The sequence below is a fragment of the Sarcophilus harrisii genome, chromosome 2, assembly GCF_902635505.1.
Source record: "Sarcophilus harrisii chromosome 2, mSarHar1.11, whole genome shotgun sequence".
Classification (NCBI taxonomy): domain Eukaryota; kingdom Metazoa; phylum Chordata; class Mammalia; order Dasyuromorphia; family Dasyuridae; genus Sarcophilus; species Sarcophilus harrisii.
This window is the reverse complement of record NC_045427.1, coordinates 325,955,259-325,979,394: the sequence shown is the minus strand read 5'-3', so window position 1 is coordinate 325,979,394 and position 24,136 is coordinate 325,955,259. Positions and strand designations below refer to the sequence as shown.

The 24,136-nt window shown below is 33.8% G+C and overlaps 1 protein-coding gene across 1 annotated transcript in view; it reads right to left on the bottom strand.

Annotated features, from left to right (window-relative positions):
* MPP5 (membrane palmitoylated protein 5) overlaps positions 1-24,136 on the bottom strand; it is a 112,297-nt gene that overhangs the window by 38,085 nt on the left and 50,076 nt on the right. The window contains exons 3-4 of the mRNA XM_031952766.1: positions 3,032-3,240; positions 2,012-2,089 (exon numbers count right to left, since the gene is read on the bottom strand). Of these exons, the coding sequence (XP_031808626.1) occupies positions 2,012-2,089; positions 3,032-3,240 (287 nt within the window). The remainder of the gene's footprint in view (positions 1-2,011; positions 2,090-3,031; positions 3,241-24,136) is intronic.

Below are 24,136 nucleotides of genomic sequence, written 5' to 3'. Positions count from 1 at the left end.
AAGATCTGCCTGGGCATGACCTAACAAACTACTTAATGAAAATCATGAACAGCAGAAGCTACTATCTCTCAGCTATCTACTATCACTATCTCAGCTTAGAAGGAAATTGTGTGTGACATCAATGAGAAGCTATGTTGTGTTGCCTCTAGAAAATAAACTGCATCTAGCTATATTTAGCTCTAGTCTGGACAGAAAGATATAAGCTCCCTAAGGTTATCATCACCATTGGCAATGAGAAATCCTCTTCCAAAATCATTCTTTAAGCATGGAATCCTGTATATAAATATATGATATTAGCTGCAACCCAATCATGAAGTATGATATCATCTCTAATAGGCCCACCTATGTTGGCACATGGAGATCTATGTCCACGTGGAAAATTACAATGCCAGAGAAAGCTGTGAAACTTGGTTATCAAGGATGAGAAAATGATTATGGTGGCTCTGCAGCTACCTCCAGGGCTACAGTTGGGCTCTGCCACACTCACTATGGAGTTCCTGACACAAGATGGATTGGCTTTTTAGCTCCATGGCCAAAGACTATATAGAATGAGAATTTTTCTAGCAGAGATGTCACTGAACAATCACTATAACACTACAACCTTTCCAGAAAACTGAGACACCTCCTTTCTTGAAGCTTCATCCTAGGCCCCACCACCACAATAAAGGGTATTGTTTAGGGAGAAAATAAAGCAATACCACATTGCATAAGCATGCTTTGAGGTACCACCATAACTAAGACACAGATGATACGATACATAAGGGTATTATAGCACCAGCACAAAGAAAATCAAAAGAACTGCCCCAATTATGCTCAAGTATTCTGTCTGGACTGAAGGCTTCCATCTTGTCAATCAGCAATATGGATTCTCCTATACTGCACAGCAATATGTGCATAGCAAATACTTCTAAAATAATTGTTGCTGTTATTGATGACTGTTGGAATCTTTACAAAGTGTTAAGACATTGGAGTTGATAGAGACAATAGTTATCTGGTTTGGCATGGTTCAGTGTGATTGATTTGGGCTCTAAGGGAGGTGTGAATTCGGTCATCTCATTCTAAACCCTGACTCTCCCAAACGTGTGAACTCCATTGAGTACTTAGATACTTATGAGCTCTCTAAAGGTGTGAACACAAGCATTGTTTCTATCAGTTCCACTTAGTACCTTGTTTCAAGTTCTGGCCCAAAATATCTCTTTCTAAGATCAAATCAATCACACTGAACCATGCCAAACCAGATAACTATTGTCTCTATCAACTCCAATGTCTTAACACTTTGTAAAGATTCCAACAGATGACTTTTTTTTTGTCAAAGGGTATGATGTGTTAACTCTCCTCAAATAAGATGAGTTTGGCAGACTGTTTTCTTTTTGGTGTTTGATTCAAGTTTTAAAAATTGGAGTGGTAAAGGTGAGGTATAGGTAACTAGGTTAGAACAAATATTTCCAAAGTTTTACAGTGTATCTTTAAGATTCTGTTTATATATTTGAAAATTTTAAAGAAGTTATTGTATATATTGTATTGTTATTTGTTTGTCTCTGCCTTACTCTCCAAAAAGAAACTGACTTTAAAATTAGTAGCAGAGGTGGGGAAGGTCATAATGTAATATATGTAAATCATGCAATCTTTAAAAAAAACCCAAAAAAACAAAAACTGTATCCTTCTCCCTTAATATATATATGGGGTTTTTGTTTATTTTTTAGGTTGAAGCCTTTTTTCTACCAGCTATTGTCTACTTCCCTTCCACCAACATATAAGTGAACCAAGATTTTTTTAGAATCCACCTGGGAATTCAATGAGATTAGTTCCCATGTGTGGATGAGATAAGGAACTCTGAATGTACATTGGCTTAAAACAAGTTCAAATAAAAGTGCATACATTAGAGAAAAAGACAAAGTAATTGGGTAGTTTTCACTTCAAAAATACATAAAGAAAGGCATACAATAAAAGCTACATATGTAATAAAATATATCTGATTCACCAGTACACTGTCAGTCTGTCTTGTTTCTACCTGAATATGAGGAGCATTTAGCAAAGCATTTAACTCCTGTCCTTCTTTCTGATGGCTTGGTTTCAAAACAGCTTGTACCTACAAAGAAAAATAAAAATTTTAATATATTATTAAGTAATACTTAAGCAGGCTAGTGATAGAAGATAGTAAATGTAAAAAAAGCCCAAATACTACTACTGCTATTGCTAGTACCATCACTATGTGTACTACTATGGAAGATCAAGGAAAGATAGGAAAGAAGCAAAAACAAGCCTCATAATTGAGGCTTCAACTTCAACATTGTGGCAAAACCTGTGCTAGTTTAATAGCAGTATTCTTTACAAAACAGACCACAATAGATCATTCTTGAATGAAATCTTTCAAATGTAAGCTCTGATTACTAAGATGACTGGATATGGATTACTTCTGCTTTTTTCCATCTGTAACATCATTGTTGATGTTGAAATGAGACTATTTCAAGAAGCTTTCTAGATCTAAAATTCTACAGTTCTAAAACATGCCACCTAACTAATGTGGTAGAGGGCCAAGAGGGCTAGAAATGAGTTCAAAGAATTCAAGTTTGAATCTAGCTCTCCTATATAAAAGAATCTTCTTTGTGCCTATTTCTTCCATCCATAAAACAAGAAGGTTGGAGCTTTCTCTTGATGTCTTTCAAAGGTTCCTTCTAACTCCAAAGCTATTTACAGTGACCTTAGGATAAACAGAAATAAATAAAAATACTATAGGAGTGAATATGAAAAAATTGACTTCTTTCCTTTGCATTTCATCTTTCTTATACCTAATATTATTATTAACAAGACTATTACAGCCTAATAAGGTAGGTCTTATTGATGATTAAACAAATGGCAATGAAATTTCTCATATAAGACAGCATAGAAAATAACTATATTCAACTTTATGTAAAGGGAAACTTTATTGTTATTAATATATGATCGGGTTTAATCTTACACACCTAAAAATCCTGATCCCAGAAGGAAAATAAGACTGTAAGAATGTCAAAAACACACACAGAATACATACCTCCTGTGCAAGGTCTTGTGCATTGGAAATAAGAGGAAATGGAGGGCTGGCTTTATTCATATGTACTGTGACAGCATTGTGTATCTTAAAAGCATTCTGGAAATCAGTATTTTGAACAAGTTGTAAAAGCAGAGCAATGTCATCCTGACTTTGGGAATCAACCAAAGTATGTTGAATATGCTTGAGTGAAGAGAACAGATCTTCCACTTCTGTCGGGGGAAAAGTTGTTCAATATTAATCATTTAGCTTGTATTTGCAAAATATGTTCTAAAATATTCTACTTCAGCAGGCAAAATATTGGGATTACTAATAGCATTCTAAATTTTTTCACTATTCGACTGAGCAATATTATCATCATTGGAAAAAGAAAGGTTCTAGAAAAATAAAATTTCCAGGTAATGGATGTTTATGTTTTTAATTGCTATAACTGTTTATTTTAATTATTACTGGTTATCTTTGATTATTAAATGAAGAGATTTAAACTAAAACTTCTATGCCTTCTTGAATATAGTACATTAAACATATTTTCAAATCTTGACTATTTAGGGTTATAATTATAAATCTTAAATACTGAACTGTGATAGCACAACTGATGCATTCAAATGTTACTGAGACATAATGAGGTATTTAAGAGTTCATCCACTAAACGAAGTCCCTCTATATGAGTTTGTTTTTATGGGATTGTGTTTGTTAGTGGGTTTTTGGGGTATGGAGATAAGGGAGGCAAGCAGGATTAAGTGACTTGCCCAGGATCACACAGCTAGAAAATGTGTGGCTGAATCTGAATTTAATTCCTCCTGAATCCAGGACCATTGCTCTATCCATTGTGCTACCTAGCTGCCCTAATTATGTTACTTTTTAGTTTTTCTTTATTCCTCATTCTAAAAACTGTCATCTACTGAGGAAAATATTGCATAAAGATAAATTTCAGTTGAATAAAGACTGTAGTTTTCATGTCTAACGTATCTTAGGTATTACCTTATGTACTTAGGCAATTTTAAGACTTTGAAAAAAGATTTCTGCCTTTTCCTGAGTTTAGATGAATAATGTCATTAAAGAAAATCTAGAGAAATAAGAAAGGAGCATATTGATTTCCAAGTAAATCAGTCATCTCTCTACCAAAGGAATTGAGCTACAGGCTTCTGTCAGATAAGAAAGAGAAACTGGTTGAGTAGTTCTTAACTGACTTGTGAAGTTCAGAATCATTACCATATTGGAAATAGGTGGCAAAGTGAATAGAGTGCTACAAGGCATCAGGAAGACTAATCTCAGTCACTATGGAACCAGGAGCAAATTATTTAACTTGAATCTATCAATTTTTATTAAATGCTATTTCGTTTTGAAAACACTAAGCTTAAGACTCCAATTTGAGACAGTAAAAGCAGGTGGAAATGGAAGACAGGAGGTCAGCAAAGAAGATTAGGTAGGGCAGGATGGTAACTAAATTCATGGGAGTTGATTGAATCACCAAGTAAAATAGTAAAGAAGAAGGTCAAGGACAGAATCTAGTAGGATATTTATAGAAGATGATTCAGCAAAGAAGACAGAGACAGATAAGCAGTAGAACCAGGAGAAATTCTTGTCTTGAACACTTAGAAAAGAGTATCAAGAGTGAAAGTGTGAAAGTAGTGTGAAAGGCTACAGAAAGGTCAAGGAGAATGAGGACTAGAGAGCATTTGGAGAGGGTAGTTTTATTTAAAGAAAAAAATGCGAGGAAAAGAAGGTGGAGGCATATATTGCAGATGGCCTTCTCAGGGAGTTTAGCTTTAACTAGGCAGAAAAGATATGGGGACAATAGAGGCTCTAGAGAGGATTTCTTCCTGGACTTTAGGGAATGAGTCAGCAAAGAGAGAGAGAGATTAAAAATAAGTGATAGGATGGGGATAAGAAAGGAGATAAAGTGGGGAGATGGAATGGAATAGAATGGAACAATTTAAAAAGTGGCTTTTTTTGGGAAGAAGTCACTTCATCTTACAAGGGGGAAAAGATAAGAGTCATAAGACAGCTATGTGATAGAAGAAAAAAGAAAAGGAGAGAAGCTCTCAGCAAATGGCCCAAATTCTTTTTCTTGTAAAATATAAGCCAAAGATCTTAGATGAGAGAGTGAGGGGAACCTGGATCTATGAGAGATTTGAAGAGGGACGAAAAAGTTTGAAAAATTGCTGTGAGGAATAGCATAGTGAGTTGATAAGGGAATAACAGTAGGGTTGCATAACAGCAATTAGGACCCAATTAAGATTGGATATTATCCATGTATAGTGGAACTAGTCAGAATTAATGCTGACTTTCCCCCTCCAGTTTGCTCAATACCATGTTAATAGAAGCAAAAATGGAAAATGGAAGGAAAGACCCAAGGTTGAGGTTTTGCAGCATTTAATCAGCAATTTGATTAAGGATGGTATAAATTCAAGAGAGGGGGGAAGTGAATAATAGAATAAGTTTAACAAGAGGTCAAGATTCAGAAAGGAGAAAATAGCTAATGAAGGGAAGATTGCCTGAGAGAGAATTGAAAGGTCATGGGATTGCAGATCATAGTGAGGAAGAAAGTGAATAGATTATCTTCAGACAAGTGAACTTTGGAACTTTTGAAGAATTATTATATTATATTTTTGGGTGGAGTCATGATCAGGAGCATGACTATTTTTGTCTGTGGCTGAGGTGAGGTAAAAGAATAGTTCTAATAGGGTGAGGAACTGAGTAGTATGAGTATTCCCAAACAATCTATATTGCTGAAATCTAAAATGAGGGAAGAAGAGGGGAAGAAAAGAAAAATTGGGAATCATGTGTTCAGGCCATATTTAAATGAAATAAGGAGAATAATCTGGGTATTGTAAATAAGAGCTACTAGCATTCTGATTGAAATTCATGAATCTAAAAGGAAAATGAGCTTCAGTTTCAAATCTCCTATAGCAGTTTCCCCTCTACAAAGTTGTTGGAGAATCAAATAATATGAATATTATTACTTGTGATATCATTACTACCATCATTATTGTTATTAATATCATGTTAAAATAAACACATACCTTAAAAACAAGGATTAATAAGTTTCACATGCAATTTGTTTATAATTTTAAAAAAGAATATTTTTAAAAATTCATTTTATCTAACTTATAAGGATCTGTCTATCTAATATCCAAGCACTATATCAGGGATTATATACAATTTGGAGGCTTCAGGAAAATAAATTGGAAAATATTCTTTACTCTGAGGCAGATGCTATGCTTCCCCCATCCTCCCTCACCAAATCTGAATAATACACTAATTCAAGAATCTTACCAATTGGATACTGAGCAGTTTGACAAACTTTAAAAGTATATGAAATCAATACTGATTTCTAACAAACTATACTACAAAGCAGTAATGCTCAAAATACATTATACTAGTTAAAAAATAGCAAAATAGACAATAAACAGATCAGTTATACATGAAGAGGGAAAGGGAGAGAAAGAGATGAAACAAGAGAGGGGAGGGAAGTAGATGAACAGGGAAGGGGAAAGAGGAGGAGAGAAGAACAGAAGGGATGGGAGGTAATCTCAGAAAGGCAGTACCAGTTGGGGGAAAAGCTGGAAAGGCCTCTTGCAAGTGGTAGGATTTGAGCTGAATCAAGAAGGAAGCCAGGTAAAAGGCCATGCATTATAAGCACAGGAGACAGCTAATGCAAAGGCACAGAATTAGGATACAGAATATAATATTCAAAAGAAAAGGAAGCAAAATGGAAAAATATATGTCTCATTCTTCACCTGTAGTCTAAAACTTCTTGCCAAGAAGTAGAAAACATGATTCATCAACAGTCTTCTGACATCAAAACTGACTTACTGCTCTGATCAGAGGAGCCTTAACAAGGAGAGAGGAGAAAGTTTGAAACTGCTATGAAGAATTCAGTGAGTTTAGGTTGAAAAAAGTTTACATAAACGTATAGATGGCTCAATCAGCTTGATTTTTATTTACTTCAACTCTATCCAGCAGGTATAGGTAAGAGAAAAGGAATAAATATTTATAATTTATTAAGCACCTACCATGTGCTAGGTATTGTGCTAAGTGCTTCATTTGATCCTCACAATAATCTTGGGAGGTGGGTGTTATTATTCCTCCCATTTCAGCATCAAAGAAACTCTGGTAGTCATACAATTACTAATTACTAAGTATTTGAGGCAAAATCTAAACAGTCTTTCTGACTTCAGATTCAGCATTTTATCCTCTACACCACCCAAATGCCTAATATGAATGAAGGAGGCAGATAGGACTAATTCAGGACTGAGATCTGGCAAGATATGACCTGTGAGAGGTAGGATTAGGAGACCAGTAATTCAAGGGCAGACAATTTTAAGTCTGTCTAGGCATTTTTAATTTTAAAAAAATTATTTAAAGTTTTCTGCTAGCAAAACTATCAAATGCTAAAAACAATTTCATCCTCTGAAAAATTTCATATCCAACAGAAATCCTCAATCCTACAGTTTAATTATATTTCTTCTTAACTCTATTCTAAATGTTGATAACAAAAAGTTAATTATCACTCTCTATAAAATTATTCCTACAAATTTTGAATTTATAGAAATACCGGGGACTAGACATATAAACTAAAAATACAATTTACATTTGACTTTGGGTTAAAAGCATATTTAATAATTGGCAGTCAGATTTGGTGTGGAAACAAAATGGTCCTAACTACAGAGAAGCTCTAACATATTTTATATATATATATATATATATATATTATATATATAATAATATATATTATATATATATAATATATATATATATATATATATAATATATATATGTTAGAGCTAAATATAATAAATATATATGTTAGTTGCTAGAGCTAAATATGTTACTCTCCTCCCTAAATCTTCTCTAAACCTTAGCCTACATCAAGAGAGTGCAATAAGTCAGCACAGAAATAAGCTATTAATTAAGTCTTTAGAATCTCTTATCTTTATAAGATCTTTAAACAAACTGTCTTGAATTAATTTTATTTACTTATTTATCATTATTATTACTTGACCTACTTAAGAGTAGATGGGCCTTATGTCTTTCTCAGTAGAAAGACTGATTATGTAGACCAAATAAATAATTCTTTTAGTTTTTCCTCAGAGATCCTATTTTCCTTTCTAATCTATGTGACTTTTCAGAAACCTCAGTACTCTAGTAAGGTTACTCAACAAGTTACATCATTATGTTAATTTTTTTACTTGTGAACCCAAATCAAGCCATAAAAGTCAGCTTGTCTAAAGAAAGAAAATAAAATATCCAGTATGAGGTTCAGTGACTCCAAGGTAACGTTCTAGGATTTTTAAAGTTAATTTTGCTAGAGCTAATTGGCTATATCTTTTCTCCCAAACCAAATGTTCTTACTACAGATTACTTTAAAACTACCTTATTTTAATACTTTTTAATGCTTATTTTGAATTCTAGCCTTAATTTTTATTTATTAACATCTATATCACGGATGAAAAATGATTTTAGTCTCAGAACCAAAATATTTTCTTTTCTTTAAATATCTCATCCAGACTAACATTAAGCCACAAATAAGTATTTTGGATATAATTTCTGTATACCTTTATCAAGTTGATATCATAGCTTTCTCAAAAGCCCTCCAAGTAAAAAAACTACTTCTCTGACTCATTTGTTACAAAATAAAATCTGAACAGACTCAGTACTAAATTTATAAATTTAGTCCTCAGGGCTAATTATATGTAGCTTATGATTTTAAAAAATGTGACTTGTTTTAAGGTCATTCATTGAGTCTTAGCTCATAGTAACATAGATCTAAGTTGGAAGAGACCCCAGAAAACACCGACTAAAGAATTTATTTTACAGATTAGGAAAATGAGATTCTAGGGAGTTTAAGGAATTTGTCAAGGACCCAAGTGATAATGTTAGGCAAAATTTGAATCCAGGTCCTATAAATTCATTCAGAGTTTTCTGTTATGCAGTTCTGTATTCTTCTACAATTTATGTGAAATAAAAACTTACTTATTATTACAGTTAATAAGTGATTTCTGTCAAACAACACAATCCATTCTCTATAACACAGGTAGTACTTTCATTTATTGATTATGCCCCGCCCCCATTTAATATATTATTCCCTAAAGAAGGAAATCAAGTGTTCTATTAAAACATTAAAGATACAGATTCAAAGAATAAACAATTCCTATTTGCCAAGGAGCTGATATTCTAGTGCAGGAGACAAGTACACATAAAATTCTGCTTAGAGAGACTGTCATCTTATTTATGTGAATACTCCTTCCAACCATATAGATAGACCATATTCATACACTTTTATCCTGTTTAATTAATGTCTATGTCCTCTTGGATATTAGCTTCCCCCTCCATGATTAAAAGGGGGGGGGGGGGAGGGAGAGGAGATGGAATGCAGAGAAAGTATCAATTTTGGAGATGGATTGTAAGTGGATAAAGGTTGTAAAAGTCCTCCAACTCCAAATTCAAAGCACTTTTTTCTGAACCACAGCCTCTAATATAAAGTATCAATGATAACCTTCTCTTAGTTGCCCTTTTCAAAAATTCTGAACTAAAATATAATAAATGAAAGTGTAAGTATAGCATAATGATTAGTCAGGCAGATCATCATTCAAAATTCACATCTGAACCAAACTGTTTGAATGATCCTAGACAAATCACTTAACCTACTCCAAATAACTCTTTAATGTTCTTTACTTACAGAGCAAATGCAAATTCTGCATCAACAGGCAGTGTTTCTACCCTCTATTGAGGAATTAAGTTTTTCCCTACACCAATGAAAAGAGATTAAAAAACAAACAAACAAAAAACAGGAACATCTAGTGTGAAAAACACATTCATGATTTCTTGAAAAGGAAAAAATAATTTGGGCTATGCTAAATTTAGATTAGTTTTTTTTTTTTAAGGACCTAATTGGGTATTTTTTTTTTTTTAATCTTGAAGGTTTGAAAGTTATTAGAGCTAGGACAGACATTAGTACTAAATAATATGCTTCAGAGGGAATTATCATAGTCACAATCTCTTAAAACATTTACTAAGCACTAGGCTAGGTGCCTTCTATGAGCATAGATAACATGAATGCATAAAAATATTTACAAATGAAATAATATGAGTTCCAGGCTGTTCCTATATTTCAGGTTGAAGATTGAACAAAATGAGAAATTTGATGTCCATATTAACTATTAACAAAACAGCAACAATCCAGAAAGAATGAAAATTCAGATAGGATATACCAATGATTCATTTGGAGACAGATGACCCTGCCATAGTGGTGTACCTGATAAGAAAAGTTTCCTAATCCTAAGAAGCCCCACTTCCTCTTGTGCTAAGATTTTGCATTTACTGGACCAACAAGCTAAATCAATAGTTCAAGCCTTAAGTCTTCAAAATTCCGAAATGAGCCATACTAATTTTGACAATATTGTCCCAATATTGATGTGCCTTCTAAAAAAAAAATTCAGGCTGAAATAATGGGTAGTAGCCAATGAAAGATTCATAAGTCATATTAACGAGTAATGTCTTTGGATGTGCTAGAATCATATTAATGAATAACATGAGTTATGTTAGAATAATTTAATCCCCTAACTTATGTTACAGGTTTCCAAAAAAAAAAAAAAAAAAGTAAAGTGAGCATAAATAGGAAACCACTGTACATAGTATCAGCAGCACTGTACAATGATCAACTATGAATGACTTTGCTCTTCTCAGCAATACAAAGATCCCAGCCAAGTACAAACAACTTATGATGAAAAATACTATCTACAACTAGATAAAGAACTGACTGAATGCAGATCAAAGTATAATTTTTCCATGTTTTTTTTCCTTTTTAATCTGTTTCTTCTTTCAAAACTGCAACTAATATAGAAATGTTTTGCATAATTGTATATTCATAACCTGTATCAAATTGCCTACCATTTTAGGAAGGGAGAAGAGGAAAAAAATTAGGAACTCAAAATTTCATAAGAATGAATGCTAAAAATTGTCTTTACACATAAGTGGGAGGAAAATAAAATAATTTTAAAAAGAAGTGGAAATGACAGATGACAGAAAAGGAAAATGATAAATGCTGGAGGCTATGTGGGAAAACTGTACACTAATGCACTGTGGGTGGAGCTGTAAAATAGTCCAACTCTTCTGAAGAACAAATTGGAACTATTCCCAAATGACAATAAAACCGTGCATACCCTTTGACCCAGATATACACTACTAGGTCTATATTCCAAAGAAATAAAAAAAGGGGGGAAAAATAAAATTATTTATAGCAGCTTTTTTTCTGGGGTGGGATGGGGGAGGAGAGTGGATAGTGGGGTTGGCAAAGAATTGGAAATCAAAGGGATGCCCATCAACTGGGGAATGGCTGAATAAATTGATGTATATGATTCTGATGGAATACTGTTGAGCAGGATGGTTTCAGAAAAACCTGAGACTTACATAATTTATTTTGTGCAAAGTAAAATGAGCAGAACCAGGAGAACACTGTCCACAGTAACAGCAATGATGACTGTGAAATTATGAAAGACTTAACTACTCTAATCAGGACACCGATCCAAGACAATTAATTCTAAACCATGATGAAAAATGCCATCCACCTCCAGAGAGAGAACTGATGAGCTATGAATACAAAGAGAAGTCTCTCTTTTTTTTAAAAACTGCTTAATTTTGTTTTGCAACATGATTAATATGTTAGTTAATATCTTCTGCATAACTTCACATATAACTTTTTTTTTTTTTTAAGCAAATTGCTTGTCTTTTCAAAGACGGGTGAGAATTTAGAACTCAAAAATATTTTTACATGTAACTGGAAAATAATCAACAAAGTAAATTTTTAAAAAAACAGGAAAAAATAATAATTGTCTTTTAAAACATTTAAGAACAAATCTATGGGTGCCAGATAAATTTATAGAAATGTTCGCTGAATAGCACTACATTACTATCCAATAATATAAAAAAAAATGCTAAGAAAAAAAATTTAGTTATATGGAGAAATATTTATTTCAATTTGACATATATACCATACTCAAGACTGAAGTTCATTTAAAATATACCCTGTATTTTTATTTTTAAAGTTCCTTTTTTGCCCTTCTTCTTGATGTACTTTTTTTGTCTATTGCTTTCCTGGTGATATTCTTTTATGCACTCTCTAGATTCTAAAGTCTAAACAAAGTAAGCGAAGCCTTTCTTAATCTTCCAAAATTAATTGAAGTGGCTCATGTCTTCTTATATATTATCCCATAAAGGGATGTTCACAAAGTGATCAACCCATGATAAAGGATTTATTTTAAATATTACTTTATAGGCTTTAATGTCAAATTAGTCATCTATCTTGCTTTTCTCATATTATAGTTGTTTGTTTCCATAGCTCATTCTATACCATTTCAACTCCCAAATAATTTCTGTAGTCATCTGAGGTAGTAAATAACAGCATAATTCTCACTTCTAACTTATATTTTAAATAACACTGATGACATATCAATGAAATAGCTCTCAAAATATTCAATTAATAAAATTTTGGAACTATATCTACAAAAATAAATGAAGCCCAATTTTCCTCATACTAATATTTCTTATTTATAAAATCCTGACATTCTAAATAGAAAATCCAGTTCATTATACCTTTGAAAATTTTCCTTATATTGAAAATTCATAAAAGATTTTCTTAACCACTACTCACTCAGTTAACATATCAAAAATAAAAAAATTACATGTCTACTTACAACAGGTTGGAAGTTTGTCTTATGGAAACTGAAAGCTCCTTCCCAATCAAATAGTTCCCTCCATCCTGCCCTCATTTATAAGACTGGCTGTTTCACTTCTAAGCACTACCAGGAATGCAATGGGTATTTTAATCAACCTACACTAGATTGCAGAGGAGTGTCCCTGTTATAATTTAATGTAGTAGCAAATTGTGAAGAGGGGGAAAGAAGAATAATTTCAGGAAAAAGCTGTAACATTTCATTTTTCTATAAGAACATAAAACAGTATACATCAAAATTAGAGGAAATACAATTGACAACAACAAATTTCAGAAACTTATCTTACACTGAAGAACTGTATTGAATGGGTTCAAAAAATTCCTTATCTGCCACATCTAAAAAAAAATCTCAAAATAAAGTTTTTTAAACTAAATTTAAACTGTTCAAACAACGTAAGAAAAGCATTCCTAATTCCTTCAAAAGTCACTCTGAAGACTTTTTTTATACAGCACAGGAATTAAAACTAGATTATAGATAGGTAAAGACAAAGTAAAATGAAGGGAAGTATGGGAGAATTTAATGTTTTGTTCCCATAGAAGAATGGTCTTTAGGATTTCATTCAAGTCAAATAGAAATACAGCAAGTTAGAAATAAGATAAAATATTTAATAAAATTCAATTCTATTTTTCTGTACTTAGGGGAAATCATATCATACTTCATTAGATATTATTTAAAGCTTTCACATGTTTGTACTAAGGAAGACCTTAAATAAATCTATTTAAGTAAGGAGGCCAGAGCAATGATTTCCCACCTGATTGCTTTCAGGGATTTTATCATTTATCTCCAGAATTCATATTCTTGCAAAATCATATCAACTCTATATAACTTGTAGATCCATCAGTACTGTCTCCCTCTGGACCCCTCCCTAACTCAAAGTTCCCCCCCAGACCTTCCATTTAAGATAAGGGATACTTTATCATCATGCCCCAGTGCTCAATGGAATGAAGTTTCACTCCACTTTTCAACTTTTTACGTGTTGTCTTCCACCAATAGACTGTGAACTCCTTGTGGTTAGACACGATATTATGCCTTTCTTTTTATTCCCAGCACAAAGTAGGCACTTAATTGTTTACTGACTGACAACATAGGAGAGAACATTTAAGTTTGATAAAGGTGAAGTGAGTCCGTTTACCATAACCACAAAGCAATTTAAATAAAAACATGCAAAATAATTAAAGCAGGGCTGGATTAATTATAATTTAAAACTTTTTCAAAGGTGTATTAAATAAAGCCAAAATTAAGCCTTATAAAAAAGGAGGAAAAAATAAAGAATGCAGGTGGTATTGTGTTTTGGATTTTTTTTTTAATCAACAAATGACAAGGATAGCATAAAAGTTCTAAATAAATAATTCATTTACAAACATACAAACAACGCATTTTATCCCATTTGTTCTTATAAAAAGTTAAAACTTTATCATTCACCCTTAAAACTGCAAATAGCTGTTATCCCATTGCAATTTGTTAAGAAAAACCTAGGGCCATTTATAATTTATAAGAGGAACCAGTTCATCTCTCTGAGTAATTAAATTGCCAACAGCAAAATGCTCCACTTGAATAACCTGGTTTTAGATTAAGAGCAGATAAATGTATAAGAAAATGATATATATCCTTAAGAGGGCAACTGAAAGCACTAATCTGCAAGTTAACTATTTTTGAGTTGGATAATATACAATCATAAACTTATAATAGACCTCAGAGATCATCTTTTCCAACTACTTTCTTTACACAAAGAATATTCAAATAAATTGCTAATAATTTCCTCCTTTAATCAAAGGCATTTAAACCATTAGGACTATTTCCTCTTAGAATATGCAAATACTTTTAAATGGGTGAAAATTTTAATACTACATAAACAGTGGCATACATGGCATTGCTTTTTTTCTTATTAGCAATTTTTATAGGAAATTTGACGTGAAACCAAATTAGAAAAGGTGAATGGGCAGGAGCAGAACAGCAGGGCAGTAATAATTACCCCTAAGTTTCTGATATAAAGAAGAAAAAAAGAAGCACACAAAAAGACATACAGAAGCTTCAAGGATTAAATCAGAAGCCTTTTCAGGGAACGGGGCTCCAAGAAATCTTTTGGCATGCACAATAGTGGCAATCCAAGATAATACCAAAACAATAGTTCTATACTATATTCCCCCCAACAAGGGAAGGAACCCCCACCCAGGAGGGGAGCTCAAAGGAAGCCTCACCCAGGAGGAGAGCTCAAAGGAAGCCTCTCCGTAGATAAAAGTTTAGCTGGGAAAATCTTGGAATATGACTTGGGCCAGGTTACAACAAAGCTTAGATTTGGAAAGCAGAGATCCAACCATACTCTCTATGGTTCTCTACTTCAAATTAAATAACCTCTATCATATCTCATAAATTGCACAAAAAGAAATGGTGAAAATGAAGTTTCTGATGCAGAATAAAACAAGAAAACAAATTTATACATTTTAAAGAAACATAATTTTAATTAGAAAAAATCTTAAGAACTCTGATCAAGCAACGATGAAGCATCACTGAATATCAGGATGCTTCATCCTGACAGCAGAATTGGACTCAAAAGCAGGAAACAATTCTTTAGACAACTATGGGTATATTTCAAGAGTTTTGTTTCATTTTTTAATAAGGTGAAAGATGGGAATTTAAGATTGAAGAGGACTAGTGAGAATGTTTTATTTTATTTTATTTTTTAAATACTCATTTATTTATTTATTTTACTCACCTCTGATCTAGTTTATTTGTCAAAGGTGTATTTCAAAGTGTTTGGATTCTGCTTACTTTCAACTGATATATTTTTAAGTGGTTATTAGCAATTTGTCCTTCTTAGAGTAAAAGTGTTATACTCTCAGACCCACTGAGAATTATTATTATTTTTTTAATTTAATAGCCTTTTATTTACAGGTTATATGCATGGGTAACTTTACAGCATTAACAATTGCCAAACCTCTTGTTCCAATTTTTCACCTCTTACCCCCCACCCCCTCCCCCAGATGGCAGGATGACCAGTAGATGTTAAAATATATTAAAATATAAATTAGATACACAATAAGTATACATGACCAAAACATTATTTTGCTGTATAAAAAGAATCAGACTCTGAAATATTGTACAATTAGCTTGTGAAGGAAATCAAAAATGCAGGTGGGCATAAATATAGGGATTGGGAATTCAATGTAATGGTTTTTAGTCATCTCCCAGAGTTCTTTCTCTGGGCGTAGCTGGTTCGGTTCATTACTGCTCCATTGTAAATGATTTGGTTTATCTCATTGCTGAGGATGGCCAGGTCCATCAGAACTGGTCATCATATAGTATTTGTTGTTGAAGTATATAATGATCTCCTGGTCCTACTCATTTAGTGAGAATGTTTTAAAAAATAAGTCAATAAGTCATTTAAAATAAAAGGACACTGCTTCCTTCTTTCAGATTTTCTAGATTTGGTGACTCAAAAGGTAGAAGGGACCAGGATAAGAAGAATTTACAATAGGACTCTTCTGGAAAATGCAAGAGAAGCCTCCAAAGAAGCTGATCAATGAATGGGTTATTGAAGATCAAAAAAGCAATTAGAGTAGTGACAGACAAAAAAGAGATATTTTGTTTAATGTTAAGTGTGGAATTTTTTTTTTTTTAATTAAAAAACCTTGGATTAATATCCAAGAATGTCAGGAGGCAGAGCCAAGATGGTAGAGTAAATGCAATACACCCAACCTCTTCCCCAAACTGCTACAAATTCCTTTAAATAATGACTTCCATAGTCTAAGCCCAATTCTTATTTTTCTTGGAGGCTTTGGATGCAGGAACCTTGACCTTGTTATATTCCTCTGAGTATGTATTTCTTGTCACTATAGTAATTTTCTGTAGTTGAAATTTTTTTTTGTTGTCTACTCATTTTCCTAATCTATTACTCACCTTTTAACTCTTTGTTAAAGTAGAACTCCATTTCCAGGGTAGAAGGTGCACTGTTCCCAAGCTTCAGGGATTTTGTACAGTTGTTTTACAGAGATCCTTCTAGGGATTTGAGTACAAGTGCTCTTTTCTGCCCTGGAACTGTTAGGAGTGTCTCTGCCCCACTGTAGTTGGTAAGATCTAGTATGCTAAAGCAACTGAGCCCTCCTTTGCTGACTCTAGGGTTGGGGCTGCACTGGTGAGGGACTTCCACCTCAATGCCATAGACCCTCTCGGTCCCTGGACAGAGAAGTCCAGAAGCCACCAGGATTTCCCCCCTGATGCTAGGGCCAGAGCTGGACCGAGCAAGGGCTGCACTGGTCAGACCTGCTCTAGAATTGTGGATTGAGTTTCCACCCTAGTCAAACAGACTTTTCTGCTGAATTTTTATGTTGCCTTCTGTTGGAAAATGTTTTACTATGTCTTTTTTGGAAATCACGTAAGAGAGATAGAAGAAAAATTAGGAAAAGAACTGAGAGTGGTACAAAAAGAAATACAAAAAGCTAATGAGAATGCCTTAAAAAGCAAAATTGGACAATTGAGAAAGGAGGTACAAAAGCTTATTGAGGAAAATAATTCTTTAAAATTAAAATTGAGGAAATGAAAGCTAATGATTTGATAAGAAATCAAGATACAATAAAGCAAAACAAAAAAAAGAAACAAATAAATAAATAAATAGGAAAAATGTGAGATCTCATTGGAAAAACAACTGACCTCGAAAATAGATCCAGGACAGATAATTTAAAAATTATTGGGGGGGGGGAGGGGGGAGAGAGGGAGAGAGGGAGAGAGAGAGAGAGAGAGGGAGAGAGAGAGAGAGAGAGAGAGAGAGAGAGAGAGAGAGAGAGAGAATGAGAATGAGAATGAATGCGCCTGGACATCATCTTTCAAGAAATTATCAAAGAAATGTCATGATATTCTAGAACTTGAGGGTAAAATAGAAATTGAAAAAACCACTGATCACCTCCTTGAAAGAGATCCCAAGATGAAAACTCCCAAGAATATTATAGTCAAATTCTGGAACTCCCAAATCAAAGAGAAAATATTGCGAGCATTCAAAAAGAAACAATTCATGGATAGTGGAACCATAATATGTGGGACAAAGACCACTGGCTCAAATAAATCAAGATTTCTTAAGGTAAAAGCAGAAAGGAATTTTATTACAATCTCACAAGAAAGGGCATCCGTTTTCCAATGAGCAGTTAGACAAGGAGAGACAAGGTACAGGAAGCAAAGAATGATTATATATGGGTCTGAGGTAACCCTCTCTATAAGCTGGACCTTTGCCCTGATTAATCAGGACAAATGATCTCACATTCTGTGTCATAAATAAGGAAAAACTTCTAACCCAGCAACATCTTTAAAATGACTAAATGGCATTATATGGGAATTTTAATGCCAAGGTGAGACTAAAGTCTCACAAAGAAAAGGGTTGTATGATACCATTCTTTGTAATCACATGATTTCCGGAGAAAGAAACTTGGGCCCAGGGATAGCTGACCTTCACTCAATTTTTAGAACATTATCTCCATCTTGTGAGATAGCTTTCACAGTTTACTTCATTCAATAGTTAGGATAACACAAGATTTAGCAGCTTCTACATTAAAGGACTGGAGGGCTTGGAATGATATTCCAGAGAATAATGAAGTTATGATTACAACCAAAATTCACCTCCCAGCAAAACTGTGAATAATCCTTCAGAGAAAAAGGTAAATATTCAAAAAACTAAAATTCAAAAAAAGGATTTTCATACATTCACGATGAAAAGACCAGAGCTAAATAGAAAATTTGATTTTTAAATATAGGACTCGGAGAAACATAAGGAGATAATCAAGAAAGTGATACCATAAGGGACCTAATAAGGTTTATCTGTTTACATTCTTATATAGAACTATACTTGTTAACTCATTAGAACTTTTTCTTTATTGTGGCATTTTGAAGGAATACACACACACACACACACACACACACACACACAACACAGGTGTAAGCTGAATAAGGAATAAAGATAACTATTAGGAACATTTTCTGTGCCAGACACTTTACTAAATTCTGGAGATATAAATACAAGCAAGCAAGCCTCTGTACTTCAAAAGAAGGTATGTCCTAATGGGGGGAAACAATACATAAAAGAGATCTGTAAAACTGGCGAAGAGTAAAGCTTCTACTAGCTTTGAATGATATAGCTATAACTTAGGAATGGTATATTAGCCTGGTTAGAGCAAGATAAGGTGAACCTTCTTACTTATCAGAGATAGGAAATCCAGGGATGGAATTCAAGGACTTTTTGGACAAGTGATCAGAAAAAAAGACAAATGAAAGAACATCCAAATAATACAGGACTATTCTGCACCCATTAGAAAACACAAGAGGGAATGGAATACTGTTGTTCTGAAGAGTAAAGTGTGGTGTTCTTTTTCCAAAACACAGCCAGGTGATAAAAGTTCAGATCTTTTATTGTGTCCTTCAATATAGCCTGGTTAGCTCAGAGGCCTATCTCTCCGCTTGGTTCTAAGAGTTCCGCCCGAATGTCTCCAAATCCAAGGGTTTGTCCTTCTGACTCCAGCCAGCACCAAGGTAGAAGATCCAATGAATCTCTCTTGCTTCGAAGATAGGGCTTGTGGGCTTCCTCCCAGAGTGCTCCTCTCCGACCCCTGGGAATGTTCCCCAAATAACTTGCTCAAGTGGCTCACTGGAGCTGTATTTATGCTACTTCTCCCAAGAGTGGGATTGTGGGATATCTCCCAACATGCTCTCTGGCCCTAAAAACTTCGAGGTGTGAATTCTGATATCTCTTTCTAAACCCTGAAATCTCCCAAACATGTGAACTCCAATGAGTACTTAAATATTTCTTGCTTCTATGAGCTCTCTAAAGGTGTGAACACAAGCATCGTTTCTATCAGTTGTACTTAGTACCTTGTTTCAAGTTCTGGCCCAAAATATCTCCTTCTAAGATCAAATCAATCATATTGAACCATGCTAAATTAGATAATTATTGTGTCTATCAACTTTAACGGCTTAACAGTTTGTAAGGATTCCAACAGTAAAGGAGTTCAGAATGCAGGCCAATGTGCCCTACCCTGAAAAACTGAGTTTAACTTCAAAAAAAGAGATATGTCTTCAATACTAGGGACTGAAACAATTTTAGAAAGAAACCAGAAATGAAGAGATGTATTCTTGAACATCCTGAACAGTATAAATGCATGAGTAAATAAACATACCCACCAAATAAGGGAAAACAATGGAACAATGACAGAGAGAACAATAAGAAATTTTTTTCTAAATGCACACAAAGTGGAAACAGTGAAGAGGTGAATATAGGACATTATGGATAGAACCTGTTTGAGGGTGAATTTTTTTAAGTGTTGGACAACATTATAACATGAGAGGACACATAAAATAAGTGGAGGAGGGAAAAGATAGGGAGGACAGAGATGGATATAATGTGGAAGAGCAAATGAAGGTCCTACTAAGGAAAGAAAAGTGAGTCCTATACTCTCAGAAAGAGAAGATCTTATAGTAAGGTGAAGATAGTAACTAAAACAATGTAAATGGAATGAACCACTAGACGACGACAACAACAACAACAACAACAACAACAACAACAACAAAAATGTAAAAAATTATCAAGATCAGTCTGGATTTACATGAAAAACCAGAACAGCTATCATCAACCCAACCTATTCCTTCATGGAATTAGGAGGTCTACAAGTGTTACATATTGCATATTTTCAAGACTTTTTCAATTTTGGTTGTGATGATTTCTAACCTCCCTCTCTAAAAATACTGTTATATGGGTTCACTCTCTGAGAGGGGAGGGAATGCTTGGGATAAATAAATACAATGATTTAACAACCAGAAAATAGCAATAAAAACTTATTTAAAAAAAAAAAAAATGGTGAAAAGTTGTTAAAGAAGCTGTACCAGTGAAACACCATAAAGCCACGTAAGGTGAGAAAAGGTGTATGGCCAGAAAATCCATTCAATTCACTAACTGGGTGGAAGTACCAAGTTAGCAAAAAAATTATAGTAAGACCTGAAGCAAGATTCCAGCTGTCAGAATAGAAGCTAGAAATCAAAAGATAATATCCTGGGAGAACCAGAGTTCTAGTAGGAGATAGGAACAATTCAGCGAGGAGGAGATCATCATGCAGGTGCCCTGGGACCAAGGACAATGTGATTTCCAATATACCATTAGGGTCTATCAGGAGAACTGAGCACAGAAAACACTCCAAATAAGAAGAAAGTAGTGCCATACCTACAAGCAGAGTCCCAGGGGGGAGGGGAGGGAAAGTTTATCCACAAAAACTACAAGAGTGTCTGGAAGAAAAGAGATTAAAATAATGAAATTAGAAATAAATTAAGATAAAAGTCAGGGAGAAAAAAATTGAAAGAATAGTTTAGAATATTGAAATGCTTTATCCAAATAGTAAACCTTCCTGGAAAAGATTAGAGCAAGCAGAACTCAATTCTATAAAACAAGAAACATTAAGAGGAAAAAGACAAGAATTACAATAAACATGTTATATGCAATAAAAAACAAATTACCTGGGAAAAAAATCAAATTTAATTTTAATCTTCCTAAAAATAACTAGGGAAAAAATCTGGATACTAAATTTCAAGAAACAATAATTAGCCAAAGTCCCTGAGAGTGAGGGTAGGAAAGGACTTAGGAAGAAATTGAAGAAGCAGGCATTAAACTCATTGAGGAAATAAGGGAAGTAAAACTGGAGGTCAAAATACAACTACAGAATTCTGAGTGGGCAGCAGATGTGTTGCATATCTGCAACTACAAAAGTAAAAGAAATTACTGAATGATGGAGGTAAGGAAGAAAAGTAAAGAAATGATTTAACAGTGAAAACTAGTACTGGAAAGGATGGTCAAAGAGCCAGAAGATAAAAGGACTGGGAAAGAAAACATGAGAAATCATATTGTCCAATTATATGTTAACAAAACATAGAACAGCCACTTATTAGTTCTACGATCCTTGAGAAGGTATTTATCCTCTATGTAGCTCAGTTTCTTCATTTCTAAAATGATAATAATCGTACCTAAATTCATGTGTTGTTGTGATTATAAAATTAGATTACATTTGTAAAGCTCTTTCTAAATTTTATACCACCATATAGATACCATCTATTATTATTATTACCATTTAAATGAAATGAAAATTTACAAAAATATAAAACACCAATAACCCAATTTCAGATAAAAGGAATTGTATTAACCAAAATACTTTCCCATTGGGGAAAAAAATCTCAATTCATATAGTTTTGATATAAACTTAGATCTTTTTGGAGAAAAATGATGTAAATTGTGTTCCACTGAACCTTTTTTGGGGGGAGGAGGAGAGCGGATGTAAACTATGTCCCCTTTGGGGAGAGTCTCAAACCCTGGGAAAAGCACACCTTTCCCAGACAATGCCCCTTCCCAAGTTAAGTGGTCTCATTTAATTGGAGATCTTGGCCTGGGACACAGTAAATAGTCCTCTAGAGAGTGGCTCAAACTGCTCCCCAAACCCCAGGCCAAGATTTAGCCTATATAATCAAGGGTCTGTTAACCAACTTTTGCCAAATTACTAATCAGGAGTTTTGCCCACTAAGAAAGCTTTCTTCTTAGTGAAAAAAAAATTCCTTTTTGCCACACAGACTTCTGGTATTCTTTCACTGTGACTTTGACCAGAGGGGAATCTCTTACCCCAATTCCTGTACCCCATCATTTTTACAAGTAAATTCTATATGAATCTAAGTAAAATTTAAAGAACAATTAATTCCAATATTACAGAAATTATTTGCAAAAATATAGAAAGAAGAGAGCTTAACTACTTTGGGAGACAAAAAAAAAAAATATCTATGCACAAAGTAGAGGAGGAGTCCATTTGAATAATCAACATTGATATTCCATCATTTCATCATCTCTCCCTATGAAATATTACTCTCAAAACTATTTCCCTTCTCTCCCACACTCACAATCTCTTATCCCTAAAATGTTTTATCAAGCTATTATCAGTTTTGATCAGAACTTCCTTCTGTCCTAATCTCTGAACTCTGGTGAACCACCTAAATCTTATCTTGATTCCCTAGCATCTTGGCTTTAGCACTGTTCACACCTTGCCAAACCCCAACCTTGAACTACCCCCACACCACCTGCTTCCTTCCCCCATGTTCATATGCAACTTAATAGAGATGAAGAATTTTCTGAAATAGTGACAGTCTTAACTGAGTCCCTACTACAAACAAATCAAGCCTTCTCCTCTCTATTTCCTCAGCTCCACTCCCTACAGATCAATTATTGCCAATCTCTTTTCTCCTCAAACCTTCCTTCAGATTTTTCTCTGCCACTCCTCCCCACCCAGGAGATCTAACTTCATATTTTTAAACTCCTAAAATTTAAATATTACTTGCTGGGAGTTACCTCTTATTTTCCAATTCCCTCTTTCCTCTTCTCATAGCATCTTTACTTATCTCCAACCTTGTCCTCTATTTCTCAAGTCTTCCTCACCAAAGTCACCATCCTTCTAATTTTTCAGCCTTGGTCCCATTTCCTGTCTTTGACTCCAACAGATTCCTTCTTTCTTGCACCTTCAATCCTTCCCTATTTACTTGTTTTCTAGCTACCTATTAACGTAAGAAAAGACTCCCTAGATCCCATTATCCCTGATAATTACCATACTATATTCTTCCTCACATTCTCAATCAAACTCTAGTTTTCTATTCTAGTTACACTTCTACTCCTCAAGCTCTCATAACCTCAATCCATCTGCTTTTCCCGTATGAAATCATAAAACAAGAAATAGAAATTCAGGGGGAAATCACAACCAAAGAACAAAAATAATCATTACTTTCTACAGATACCATGATTATTTTCTTGGAGAATCCTATAAGAAAATTAGCTGAAATAATAAATAAGTGGTAAAGTAAATGAGTAGAAAGTAAATCCAATAAATCAGCCTTTCTTAAAAAAAAAAAAATAGTAATAGGAGATAGGAAAAAAAAGATCATTCTAAATAATTACAAAATATATAAAGTATCTGGGATTCCACCTATTAAAATATATACAGGGGCAGCTAGATGGCATACTGGATAGAGCACCAACCCTGAAGTCAGGAGGACCTGAATTCAAATCTGTCTTCAGACATTTAACACTTCCAAGCTGTGTGACCCTGGGCAAGTCACTTAACCTGAATTGCTTCAGCAAAAAATAAATAAATAAATAAATAAAAATAGACATATACAGCAACAACTACAGCACTAAATAAAGGAGCAAAAAACTTCTCACTGTTTGAAAGATGACTACCACCAAAATTTGTAGATTTAATCTATAAATGGTCAACTACCTAAGAATTTCTTTATATAAATATACTGATCTGGAAGAACAAAAGTTCAGGAATCTCAAGGGAAATTATGAATGGGATGGAGAAGAGAAGGAGACATGCAG